We start from the raw sequence: 13975 nt of genomic DNA, 5'->3' as shown, positions 1-13975 counted from the left end.
CGAATGTACCGTGCAGCCCTTACCTCTCATCCCCTCGTCTTGACGTCGTTCGCCCTGTGTGTATGAAGTTATTTTGCAAAGTGGCTTCGAAAGAAAGGGTAGGCGTGCAGAAGAGAACAATGAACGAGAAAGACAGAATGAGGGCGCGGGGAAAAGGCGAGATAGAGAGAGTCTTCTTTTCGCGAGCGAACGAGCGAGCAAGCGCACGCGCGCCCTTATCCTTCGACAATACAAATTGCTGATTATGCGCCCGGCTTTTATGTGCCTTCTAATTGGGCCGCCTCGGCTCTTGGGAAAGATCGACCGATCGCACGATCGGCCCTCGTTAACCCCTAACGCTCTCCGTGCACGCCAGGGATCCATATAAACCGTATACTTCACGACGAGGTTTATCGGTACCGACGATAGCCCTTGCGTCGCGCACTGAACAACGCGATTTCTCTCCTCGATTTGTCTACGACTGTAGAATCATCGCGTGAATTGAATCGCGCCAGCAATTCATAGCTCTAAACCAATAATTACTTTATTTACTTTCTTATTAATACATTTATACTTTTCGGTTTGATTATTATATTTAGATATTACTGCTCATTAATGACGATATAAATATGAAGCAGGAGAAAAGAGAATAGATCGAAAATTGATTTAATTAATTAAAAAAAAATTTTCTGCATTTATATATCGGAAATTGGAAAATTATTTAATTTGAGGATTTTATGATACATTGCATAAATATATTTATTTATATAATCGACGCATACTTTGTTTTTGAGATAATCGGGCATTTATTATTATAATTATGAGTTTATATTTGTGTTTTTTTTATGTAATATATGTGTTTAAAATAGCAGGAACGATAACATCTGTTAATGACCGCATAGCTAATTTAAATAGAAGATATGTATGCGTTATAAAAATAAAAATATCGCGAAATAAGGTTGATTCGTCATTTAAATGCATTGTCATTTACTGCAGAATTATGATTCTCTCTCTCTCTCTCTCTCTACACAGGATCTATTTTTTTAACGCGCGTACGATACGATGGCAGCGTGATCGACCTGTCTGTTGATTGTAACATAATTTTTGTAAACAAAATGAATAGTTCTACTTTGTAAAACCGTCAACGACTCTAGGAATTAATAATTATGCGGATACACGGCTCATTACTCACGGCTGCCAGCGAGGTTTTACGCGAACGCCGCATTTCACGCAATCAATTAGGTGTTGTTACAGTCAATTCTTTGAGTTATCAATTTGCTTGATCAGAAGGGAAATAGACAAGTGAAGAAAGAATAAGAAAATGGGCAGCGAAACTAAATCGCACACGGTTAGGTATTTCTCGATAGTTTCTTATTTGTACCGTTGAATTTAAACGAATAATCGGCAATTGAGCCGATTCTTGAATTCGTTGTCGATAACTTGTGTATGTGTTCTTGTTGTATCCCACAAGAGAGCCATTGACATTCGCATGACTGCATATTGTACGTTTCTCTCTTGTTATCGCCGTTTATTATCGTTGAACAGATCTTTGGCGAGTAGAAAAGAAAGTGATTAGCATTTCCATTCGAAGTCCAAATGAATCTCTGTGATTAGTTTTAAATTTCGATGTAAATCTCTTTATTTTGCGCATTTTATTTATTACGATATAATAAGTTTGATGCTGAAGAAATTCGTAGCGAAATTGTTCATTTATTGATAGGCTCTTATATTGAAAAAAATAAATAAACGCGAAACTCTGTTATTGATTATGTCAATCTAATTTTTAATATTTCAAATCAACTTTGTCATAACTTTCTTTTCGATAAATTTTTTGATTGTTGTAAAAATTTTTCTCGAAATATTTTAAATATTTTAAAGAGAAAACGAAAGAATTAAGATTGATATTAAATTAAAGAGCTAATTTAGAAAGTAACTAAGATTCTGTGTAATTATATATAAATATTTTCTATTTCTCATCATATGGTACGAATAACAATCGCTAAACGAATTTCTGTGACGCAAACAGATCAAGCAACGATACGATCATTAATCAATCACTTCTTGACATTTATGTATTCCATTTCTGGAAATTTACGTTTGTGTATAAAGTCTCTCCGGGACTGATCACTAGCCGTTCTCGTGAAAATTCGCTTTTGCGCGTTGCAACGCGAGACGATCGACCGTGTCGCAGACTCGTAAACCGGCTCGTCTATCGATATTTCACTCGTGCCGAACGGGAGTCGCGCTCACGGTTAAAATCGTCCTGTTGCCGCGGCAGTGTTGCCCAACTCTCATGCATAGAGTCATGACGGGTTTAAGCGATTGCTTATTGCTTGACTGGTATAACCAGTCGCTGTGGACTGACGCACTGCCTCAAGTCTCGCTCGTTTGTTATCCGCATTAGTACGTGCGTGCATACACACGCGCGGCTATGCGTATGTATACACGCTGGGAACCGTGCGTTTTGATTCGTGTACTTACTGAGTATTGTTGGACTCTGATATCGTGGTACACATCGATCTCGATCATCGATATTGAATCAACTGTCTGTCCCAGAAGTTGATACGCCAAACTCGGCTCGGTCAATTTTTTTCGAGCTACCTGACAGATCATTGGTGATTTTGTTATTTATTTAAGATTGATCGCTTAAGCGTCTTTGATTTTTTTTAGAAAATTCATTGTTTTTACATTTCATGAGTGAATCAAGGTATCTTGATGCATCTCTTTTCGAATTATTATTTTATAGAAAGCTAATATGATAAGAGAACTTGATCAATCAATGTCCCATTCATATCATTTACGAAATGATCAAAAAATTTTGAGAGTGGTATATTCAATGCAATTTTTTTTTATGTCTGCTATAAATTACATTAGGATATATTACGACTTTTACGATATAGCATACAAAATGTATTATAACGTAATAAATCTATCATAATGTAACTAATGAAAACAATATTAATATGTTAAAACCTAGATTAATATATAATTCTATAAATTTTTGAATGGCAAACATGATATTAAAGAAAACATTAAGTATCGTTCAATCCGGATATAAAAAAAATGATTAATTTGCCAAGGTTAGTCGTGTGAGCTGGTAACTCGATGATTTTGCAACGCTCGTATTTCCTCCTGCAATTGATTAATGTTTGAATAACGCGATGCATCTAGAGTCGTAACGTTGCAATGTTATATGTACAAAATAAAAAAATTTGTATCTCGCAATTTGTGCGCAGTAGTAGTTTCACACAAAAAAGACTTCTATAATTTTCAGAATTGATGGAAATTGATTATAATTACAAACCGTTCGATTGTTGATCAAGATCACACGTCCCTAACATCGAAAATATTCGCGATTCGTGATACAAGCACTTATGCCCGTTTCTACCAATGTAGATTAACTTTAATCTCGGTTCAACTTACTCTTCGTCTTTTCTAAAGAAAGAAGAAAAGGACGAAGAGTAAGTTGAACTGAGATTAAAGTTAATCAACATTGATGGAAATGACTATTAGACAAACTGAATGGGCATATAAATCTGAAGCACATAAATTTAAAGAGTGTATCGCTTTCGAAGTGAATGTTCGTCGATACGCTTGCTTCCGCATTAAGCGAAGTGAGATTGAGATCCATTATGTTATTAAACATCATTTAAGTTTCTCCTGTCGTAATTCGTTCTGGTTGACAAAACATTTGGTTTATTGTAATAAAAGTCCATATTGATGTTCCTTTAATGATTTTTTTTTAAATAAAGATTTATTTACAACTTGTTTTTTTCTGAATTTAGATACAAATTTACATATTTAGAATGTCTTCAACAAGGAAATATAAAGCTAGTGTACTATCATCATCGCTAACTAATGTCGTTGACATTAGGAATGATAAATAGTAATCACAAAATCGAAATTCCAGACTAGTAAAAAAAGATAAAAGAATTAAGTATGAGAATTGTGAAAATTGAATCGGCCTTTACGCATTTATTATAGATATTTTTGAACATATCTAAAGAAATAAAAACATATTCATGCCATTTTTCTTCCGCTTGAATATGTGAATTCTTGAATTTTTCAATCATGCGTGAAAAAAGTTAAATCTAAAAAGATTCAATTTTGCATTATCTATAAATCAATATATGATGTTTATTGTATAAAATATTATTTAACCTTGGTCTTTTTTTTGTTAAGGCCAATTCATATTACGAAATGTTGACATCACATAACGTCATATTATTCTATGGGTTTCAAATAGAGAAATTGATATTATCTATAATAATTAATTCCGGGAAAAAACATTAAAGAGACACAGTGATTACAAGAAATTTGCTTATTATGCCGCAACATAAAATGAAATTGTACAAACGTTTCTTTAGATATAATACTATGAGAATATTCAAATATGGAAATTTAGACATATTGTCACGTATACCAATTTATGAATCCTTTTTTCCAAACATTTTTTTTATATTTGTTTATGAGTGCAATATACATATGTATCATTGCATAAATCATTCACTTTACGTATATTTATTTTCGTATGCATTTATATTATTGCTTTTTAGAGGTTTTTTCCCCGGAATACTTGATAAATAATATTTAATAATAATATTCTTTTAATAATAATAATAATGATAATAATCGAATCTAATAACAATAATAATACTAATGGTAATAATAATAGTAGTAATATAATATTTTTTACCATCTTTCCGTATCATCAATAAATCATATTAAGTGAAACTCATGAAATATCTCATGAAATATCATACATAAGATATCTCTACGTATATGTGTGTGTATGTGTGTGTGTGTATCTATGTGTATCTGCGTGACTGTATGATATATTAATATAAATATACTAAAGCTTTTAGTTTACTGGCCAATATATCTCACTCTGGCTCACTACATATAAAATATAATCTTTATTTTTATCTTGTCAACAGAAATGTAGCGCATTTCTCAACAGAAATGTAGTCAATTTCTCAACTATTTATATTAATAATGAAACTGAGTCTATGTATTTGTTCATTTATTTGAAACGACTATTAAGAACGTCTAAATAAATCTGCCTAAAATTTCTGAACAGATATTTTGGTATCTATACCAGTAATAATATTTTCGAAATATTAATTAATGAATCATTAATTTAATTTCTTAGTTATATAGATAAAACAGTATTGATTTAAAACAACTGCACCAATTGTATATATATATATATATATCTCTCTCAGATAGTCTAAAATAAATTAAACCAATATAAATCGCGTCGATTTAATCGTTTCAAGTACTGTTATATACATGTATATAAAATGAACACATTTTCATGATGGTACTATCTATGACGATGGCCAAAATGACCAGCATTTTCTAGTTCCACCTCAATATCATTGTTTTTCAGGAAAATAATTCTATATACATCGCAATCTTCGCTAAGTTATTTCTACTCACTTCATCAATGAAATTGTAACTATTATGAATATTGTCCATCGTTTGGTCTCTAACTTTTTTTTGAGCTCGAAATTCCAAGAATTGAAATCGATCTAACCGACTCATGAACCTACAAAACAATTCGCCGTCAAGGACGTACCAGCGGAAAGTGTCAGATCGAGCGGATACGCCGTGGTCTCTTCCTTGGGCGACCTGTCGTTCTTTTCATCCTGTTCTTCCTCCTTCTCTTCTTTTTCTGGCGATTCTCTGGATCGCGATGGACTGTCACTTGTTCGCATGCTGAGATCAATCGGTTCGTCACCAGCGGAATTATTATTATCAGAATTACTCAGAAGTAGATTGTTATACCTCCATGGAGCTGGTAACGAATGTGATCCTGACGTGAACATCCCTCCAGATAATAACAGGGGATGTTGACCCGTGAGCATAAGCATGCCGTTGATCGATACTCTGGGTATGGGCGGATCTTGTTCGTTTGCTCTCGTGGGTGTGAATGGCGATTGACTTGAACTGCTCCTGGACTGTACATCACGCTGATCATCATCATTGGACTCGCTCTCGGATCCATCAGCGTTTCTAGTATTATTCTTCGACATTGATTCCGCTGGTATGGGCGATCGGTAAGAATCCGACGAATGAAATGATGTCCCCTGAGTGAATGTCGAAGTTTCCGCTGACGGACTCTGTTGTCGTGGCGAATGATTGTCTTGCGGTGATGATGAGACTTCTCTCGATGTGGGTGGTGGTGTTGTGATGGATGGTAGCTGTGGCTGATGTTCCCCCAAATACCAATTACGCAGATAGAGTTGGTGATATAAAGCCACGTCGTCGGGATGGGGCGATTCGTCTGGTCTCGGTAGTATTGCAGATGATGTGTGATATGAATACTGGATCGCTGGATTTTCCTGACTGGTCGACGCGCCGTTATCTATCTCGTTGCTGCCGTCACTTTGTGGCGGATAACTTAAACGGAAGGACGTAAGACCGGAAGAACGGAGCGATGTTATGTCGTTTGGGATTGGATTACGCCTCATCTGATCCGAAAAGTAAGTGATCTTGAACCAATTCGAACGTCGCCCGTAGCGTGAGCTCGACTTAGACATACCGACGTCTAGGCATTTTTGTAACCGGCATGCTTTACAAGCTGTCCGATTCCTCTTATTGATTATGCAGTTGCCGCCATTCTTACATGCTGTCACGTTAGTGGGGTTGTTATACGTGCGACCGAAGAATGACTGTAACAGAAAATTATAGTTATCTTATTAATTATTCATATTGTAACATTTAGATAACATCAGAGTTTAAATATCGAATTTTCAAAAAAGGAACTCTGATGTTATCTGGATGTTACAAGACGTTCATGGCCGTGTTGCAAACACTACTCAAGTATCATTTTATCCTTGTTGTTCACTAAATTAAATGAAGATAAAACGATACTTGGAGGCATTCGAGTAGTATTTTCAAGTGCAGCCCTGATTGTGAAGTCGATAATTATGCTATTTTATTGCAACACTAATTTTTTTGCGAAAAATTTTTTGGGACATCAGACTCTATTTTTAAAATTGAAACTGCACCTTGAAAAATTTTGCTAAAAAAAAAATTACAAATTTAGTATTGCAATAATAGCGTTGTTATCGACTTCATATCTATTCAAAGCGCCTTGTAACGTTCAGATAATATCAAAGTATTTTTTTTTAAATTCGAAATTAATATCTCGAAAAATTTTACGCAAAAAAATTACAATTTAGTGCATTATTATTTTGCAATAATAGCGTTATTATCGACTTCATAGCGCCATTCCATGCGTCTTGGCACTTGATACTTTCAGATTTATGTCACTTAAAATCACACGGTGAGATTAAGGAACAGAATATTTCGCTGACGCATTCGTAGAAATTAATGCGTGTTGCTCGTTAAATTGATCTACAAATGTACTTATCGTCGCACCGGATACCTAATAGCTTCGCGGTTACGGTCGTCGGACGATCATGAATTTTCGCACGATGGCTCTCGACCCAACCTTTGACCCTCGACATGTCGGAGAATCGCGGAGAGCCGCGGTGCGGCGCGCGCGGCTCATCCATATAAATTAATCGGATTATCGAGACAAACGAAGTATTATCGCGATAGAGGTCTGCGCCGTACTTTCGCGCCGGATATTACCAGATACGTCCACGAGAGAGAAACCTCTATACGACCGAACCATATAAAGGGTCGACGGTCGGTGTGTAAGCCACGCGCGTTTCTACCGGATTAAACGTCAGGGTTTAATGTTACGCGCGTCACGTGAATTAGCATGCCTGTGCCTAGAAGAGAAGTGTACGCGAGAAAGAGAAAGAAAGAGAAGGGCAGAGTGACGAAGAGCACGCAAGAGAACGAGTAAAGGGTGAAGGGAGCGAAAAGAGATGGGGAAAGAAAGCGAGAAGACGCGAGGAGGAGGAGGAAGGAGGAAGGAGGAGGAGGAGGAGAAGGAGATAGAGTATATACGTGGCGTGGCTGCTCGTAAAGTTAAACGCCTGTCGGCCGACGATAAAACTGCCTCGAGAAGACCCGTTGCTTCGAAAGGTGCGCGCGGTCTCGCTCGCACGGTCATCGAGTACTAATTTACGACGCAGCTTTGCAGTCTTTCGCCGCTCGCGCCCTCCAGAAATTTCGAGAGCGCGCAATCGCCCGCTCGATAGGTTGGTCACAATATCGTTCGATTAGGCTTCCGTATTCGAGGAAAATGTTTGATCGATCTGAGAATGTAGCTCATCTCAAGGTGTACTTTATTTTAAATGTGCACTGTTAGATACAAAGGGGGGAGGGAGCAATGATAAGTCCCTTAAGTTAAATAACATTTTGTTTTTTTTTTAATTTCTATGTGTTAGGTCACACGTTCAAGTAAACAATGTCTATATTAACGTATGCACTTGGTAAATAATAAACTAAATTTGAATCCTTAATATATTTTCTTAAGTTAATTTGTCTAATTTAATTATTTTAATTAAATGAACGACATACTGAGTAGGAGCAGTGGCGACCCACATTTTATAGATTAAAACTAATTCAAATTCAGTATAATTTGACATTATGAATTGAATAATACGAAATAAAAAAGCGACTAATTACATTAATATTTAATAGATTTGCGTCTACGAAATGGAACATGGCGTACTTATATAGTTAAGATCAATATTAAATCCGAAAAAAATACATTTACCTTTTCAATTTACTTAATTTAAAAAATTACTTATATTTATAACACATTTTACCGACATCAATCATTATGTCTTAACATATATAGATTTCATTTCCAAGAATCAGTCGTACTATAAACTGATTCTTCTTTGAGATTTAGTACGATCGTGCCTTGTTAAAGTGTAGTTATCGCATATGTTACGAGATCATAAGAAGCAATTCCGCGTATCTATGCAACATACCAGCGTTCCCACGTTCTTCTCCTGTTATTACGATATTGCATCACGATCGATTTAGCGCATAACGCACGCGAGTTACGGAACATGATGCGGAAGGTGAAATTTCGTGTCATATCGCGAAGGCTGCCGAAATCACCGAAGGACACGGATTCTGGGCTCCACCTGACCGAGAAGCTACGTGGGCGGGCTGGTAATGGACCGAAATCTCGAAAGTTCACGTATAGCGGTATATGTCTCGACCGGGAATAACGAATCATTCGATGAAGTGTCTACAGTGGTCAAATTCACGGCCTACTTGGTCTGATTCAGTAGTATATATTCAATGATGCGATTGACTTTCAGATGATCATCGCATCGATGTCATTGCTGTGAGTCATCCGAAGTAACATGATGACTGCCCGAGTGCAAAAACTTGTATAGAAACTTGTTCGTACGAAGTATCGGTAACTTCAAGGATTAAGGAATAGCATGTTTGTGTCGTTCGGTTGCGCTGGGAAATGTCATAATTACTAGCGTAAATCAATCTGTTGTTGAACTAGTGTACACTTTTGAAACTTAAAGATTTGGCGAAAGCGAGAAAGAGAATGCAGTCTGGTGCAGGAATAAAAAATAGACCTAATGAGTCCAAGTTAACACGAATGCAATCAATTTTTTAGGAAGTCATTGTTGATTTCGAATTCATTATAAATTATACATACATATTATTTTTTGATTATAATACACAGTTGGAAAAAAATGTGTTGAACTTAACATAAATTGCATGTCCCAAACGATTCACTCAAATTTTTGAGTTAATTTTACACAAGATGAATATGTTAGAAGGTAACACAAATATTATGTAAGAGAATAAATACAAAGAAAGATAACATCGACACAGTTTGTAAACTAACTGTGGGAACATATTTTTTTCAGAAAATTAACATTTACGAAATATTAAATTAACACATATTTCATTCATTTGTCTTAAAATTTACGTTTTTTAAAACACATTTTTATGTTACTTGTTCACTTACGCATAAATTGTATCATTTTGACACTAAGAAACATTGAATATCAATTTCACAAAAAATCTTTAAATAACATAATCATATTATGTTAAATTAACACTCAAACATTAAAAAATCCAACACAAACTGTTAACACAAACGTGAGTAGACCGTTTCCAACACAAATACACAAATTTTTTTACTGTGTAGTCGACAAGCGACAGGTGACGGTCTCGTAATCTCGCGCATACGACCGAAATGCGCATCGAACGAGGCGTTGAACGACAGTGCAATCTTCTACCGGCAATCTCGAATTGCGACGATTCGAATGTGTTGGAAATAACTCGCCTCGTATACCAGATGATCTTTAGTCGTCGCCACGACTGAAGGAGATTATGATGCCATTCTGCACGTAGGAATCTAACTATATATGTGCGCCATCGGTGCGACGCCAAATGGCGCTTCCGTTTCCCAGTCGATTTATTGATCATATAAGAACGTACCCTTCGCATATATTTGATCCTTTCCGGCCATTTCACAATTGGAATCGCATAATATGTCGGATGCAAATTTTGAATAATCCAAAAATAATTTTATGTGTATTTTTTTTATTTATGACATGTTACGGCAAGCAAAATATATTATTCTCATATTATTCGCAATAAGTATATTGTCGTATTCGCGGCTGAATAGATTTGAAAATCCTATAATGGAAAATTCTATAATGGTATCCAAGGCATAGTTCTTCGAAGGAGTTCACGCTCAATCGAGTTTAGACGTGAGAGAAATCGCACGCGAGAGACGAAGTACTGTCTTGCAGCATTGCAGTGTTAGGGAGTTATGATTTACTCACAGATTTACGTGTATCACGGACATTGCGTATTCGAACGAATCGCTCAAAGTCGTCTATGCGGTGTAATTGATCTGGTATCGCGCTTCTACTATATCGGGTCTTGGATCGCCTCGGGAAAAGTGGCGACGTTCTTAAAGCGTCGTGGATGACTGTCTTTCGAAGATAGTGATTGCGTCGCCAGGTCCTGGTCCAGTCGTCGTGTGTTCACTCGGTCAGCTGCGTACGGATAGTCGGACAGTTCTCGATGAAGGGGGACAACGGGATTCGCAAGATTGCGTAACGCTGTGTATGCGAGCGCGTGTTCACTTGGTTTTTCAAGTTTTTGCGCAGTTCTTCGTCCGGTCATTGGACGTGCACGCATACGGGCTCGACACCAGGAACAGCGGGCCACGACGAGCCGCAATACGATGGCAATAGCAACAACACAACAGTAGCAGCAGCAACGGCGAAACAACCAGTTCTCGTGCGCGTGGAGAATGCACAGCGGTTGAAACACGCGCCATTTACGGGCGCGTGCGACAAATCCGTCGAAAGAAGCTGGGATTATCTCAAATCAGCCGGTATGCTTGGAATCCTGGACCGATTTGTAACGCCATAAAGCGACGCGGAGAAATCAGAATCGTCCGTGATCGTGAAAAGAAATGTAAAACGATTTACAGAAAGTGAACGCATCTTTAAATTCAAATCGCTATTTTAATAATAAATTATATTTGTATATATATAAGTATATTGTATATACACACATATATATAGTTTATGTAATAGATTGTCAAAAAAGTTCTGACTCATCCTCTAAAAAATGATTATTAATAATATATGTGAAAATCGTTTTCTGAAGGATGATTCGTAACTTTTTTGACAACTCAGTAAGATTTAATCTGGTCATAGACAGTCTTAAGATTCCATCCAGCCATCCAGCCAATGAAATGACTGTACAGTGTCTCGAGATTATACTTAAGACGATCTTGAATATTGATTAGACTAGAAATACCGGCATATATATCTCTCAAATTCATATGCAAATTAATATTTTTGTATAACATCTATTTAAAGCAACTATGTGTATGACAAAAACAAAGCAGCATATAATCATTTTTATTATTATGCAATGTCATTACGAATTTGTTAATTTGTATCACAATTTAACACCTTTATCATTATCGTTATAATAATTGTTTTTTAGAGGATGACTCAGAATTTCTTTGATAATCTAATAAAATTGTACACAATAAAAAAATTTGTGTATTTGTGTTGGAAACGGTCCACTCACGTCTGTGTTGAATTTTTTAACATATTCGAGTGTTAATTTAATATAATGTGATTATGTTATTTAAATATTTTTTACAAAATTGATATTCAATGTTTCTTAGTGTCAAAATGACACAATTTATGAGTAAGTGAACAAGTAACATAAAAATAATATGTTTTAAAACGTAAATTCTAAGGACAAATGAATATATGTGTTAATTTAACATATCATAAATGTTAATCTTCTGAAAAAAATATGTTCCCACGGTATGTTTACAAACTGCGTCGATGTTATCTTTCTTTGTATTTATTCTCTTACATAATATTTGTGTTACAAACTTCTAACATATTCATCTTGTGTAAAATTAACTCAAAAATTTGAGTGGACCGTTTGGGACATGCGATTTATGTTAAATTCAACACATTTTTTCCAACTGTGTAGAACATACGATAAATCGTTTATATACTAAAAAATTATATTGCAATGAATATTTGAAACGATTAGGAGTAATCTAGTAATGATGATAAAACGGAGAGAATTGAAATGCGTACAGCATTCGAACGTTTTCTTGACACAATGATAAAAATATCATAGGTACGACATTCGGTAAATCGATCAACAACGTGACGTTAATTTTCCTCAAAGGAGAAACGCGATAGTTTCTCGTGAGTCACGTGTAAGGTGAATAGATCGAAAATCTCGTATTTTTTATTGCCAAATGGGGAATACGAATGATCCGAATTGGCACGATTTGAACGGATCGATGTTCCAGAGATTCGGTTTCCAAGGTCAACAGAAAGTTGAGGTCATTTATCGCAATTTTGTCATTCCGACGATTCCACGAATGACTTACGTGCGCGTTTAGCGCAATCATAATTCGCACGACATCACGGATTTCTTCGTGACGAGCTAAGTGAGATGACAAATATAATTTTCGCTTTAACTACACGGCGCGTCGTAAATCGATACATTGTTGCAATTGACAAGGAAGAATCGCTCTAAGCTGTAGTAACTTTCCTCGTGTTATTAGCGACCTACTATAAGAAATATAGGATAGGTCATGTAAAGAGATTTTTTTAACTCTTTTATAATACTTTTATAATACTTTTATGATTATTTGATTACTATACTGGGCAATCGCGCGATTGCGAATAGTACCTATTATTAATATTGATTTTATTCATCTTCATTCGTATCATTGTAATTTCGCAGAAGGAATGGAATATCGCTATTTTATGACTTTACGAATGTAGAAATTTCGCATACACTAAGAGAAATGTTTAGTACGTATAACCATTTATTTTCTTGATACGTGACTAATAAAAACTTTCTTATTTTTTCATTAAAAAATTGTTATTCTAACTGAATTTTGATTGGAACGACACAATTTTTAAATGAAAAAGTAAGAAGATTTTTTAGTCACATAAACAAAGTAAATAGTTATGCATATTGAATATTTCTCTTTATGTATTATTAAAGTTTCATATTCGTTACGTAGAAGTTATGTAGAGCATCAATAACTTCGTCAACATCGAATATCGTATATGTCAACGTTCACCAGGAGTACCGTTAAATTAAGGATTGTACGACTTCAATATAATATTTGAGAAATTTCAATTTTATTATGACAATTTGATAAAATATGTTTTTGTTTCTCTTGTTATATAAAATATCGCTAAGCAAAATTTAATCCCACGATGTGCTACGCGAAAACGTAACGTAACGCCATACACGGCAATAGTCACGCTATTTCCTAAAGGGACGATTATTCCCGGTGAACGTGAACGACCTGCGGGGAAAAAAGACGAAAATTACTTTTGGAGGAAGAAACGAAGGCTTATGGCATTACTGGATTTCTCGTAAACGTTTTACGAGAAAGTCTGCGGCACATATCGCACAGGTTTCGGCGTGCAGCATCCGTCGTGCACAAATCTGAGGTCACGACACGAACGCGTGATACGGGGTGGGAGGGAGGGTGAGATGGGTTAGATGCGTGGTTATATGTACGGTGATGGGAGACAGAGAGGGAGGATGTGCAGAGAGGAAT

At 35.8% G+C, this 13975-nt stretch overlaps 1 protein-coding gene across 1 annotated transcript in view; it reads right to left on the bottom strand.

Annotated features, from left to right (window-relative positions):
• Nucleotides 1-5307: 5307 nt before the first annotated feature.
• The window catches only part of LOC108723870 (protein embryonic gonad), a 34857-nt gene continuing 26189 nt past the window's right edge, over nucleotides 5308-13975 (bottom strand). The window contains exon 3 of the mRNA XM_018449901.1: nucleotides 5308-6656. Coding sequence (XP_018305403.1) covers nucleotides 5523-6656 — 1134 coding nt within the window. The 3' untranslated portion in view covers nucleotides 5308-5522. The remainder of the gene's footprint in view (nucleotides 6657-13975) is intronic.

Source organism: Mycetomoellerius zeteki, unplaced genomic scaffold (genome assembly GCF_001594055.1).
Source record: "Mycetomoellerius zeteki isolate Tzet28-1 unplaced genomic scaffold, Tzet1.0 scaffold25, whole genome shotgun sequence".
Lineage (NCBI taxonomy): Eukaryota > Metazoa > Arthropoda > Insecta > Hymenoptera > Formicidae > Mycetomoellerius > Mycetomoellerius zeteki.
The sequence above is the reverse complement of the archived record's forward strand: the minus strand, read 5'-3'. Positions and strand labels throughout refer to the sequence as shown.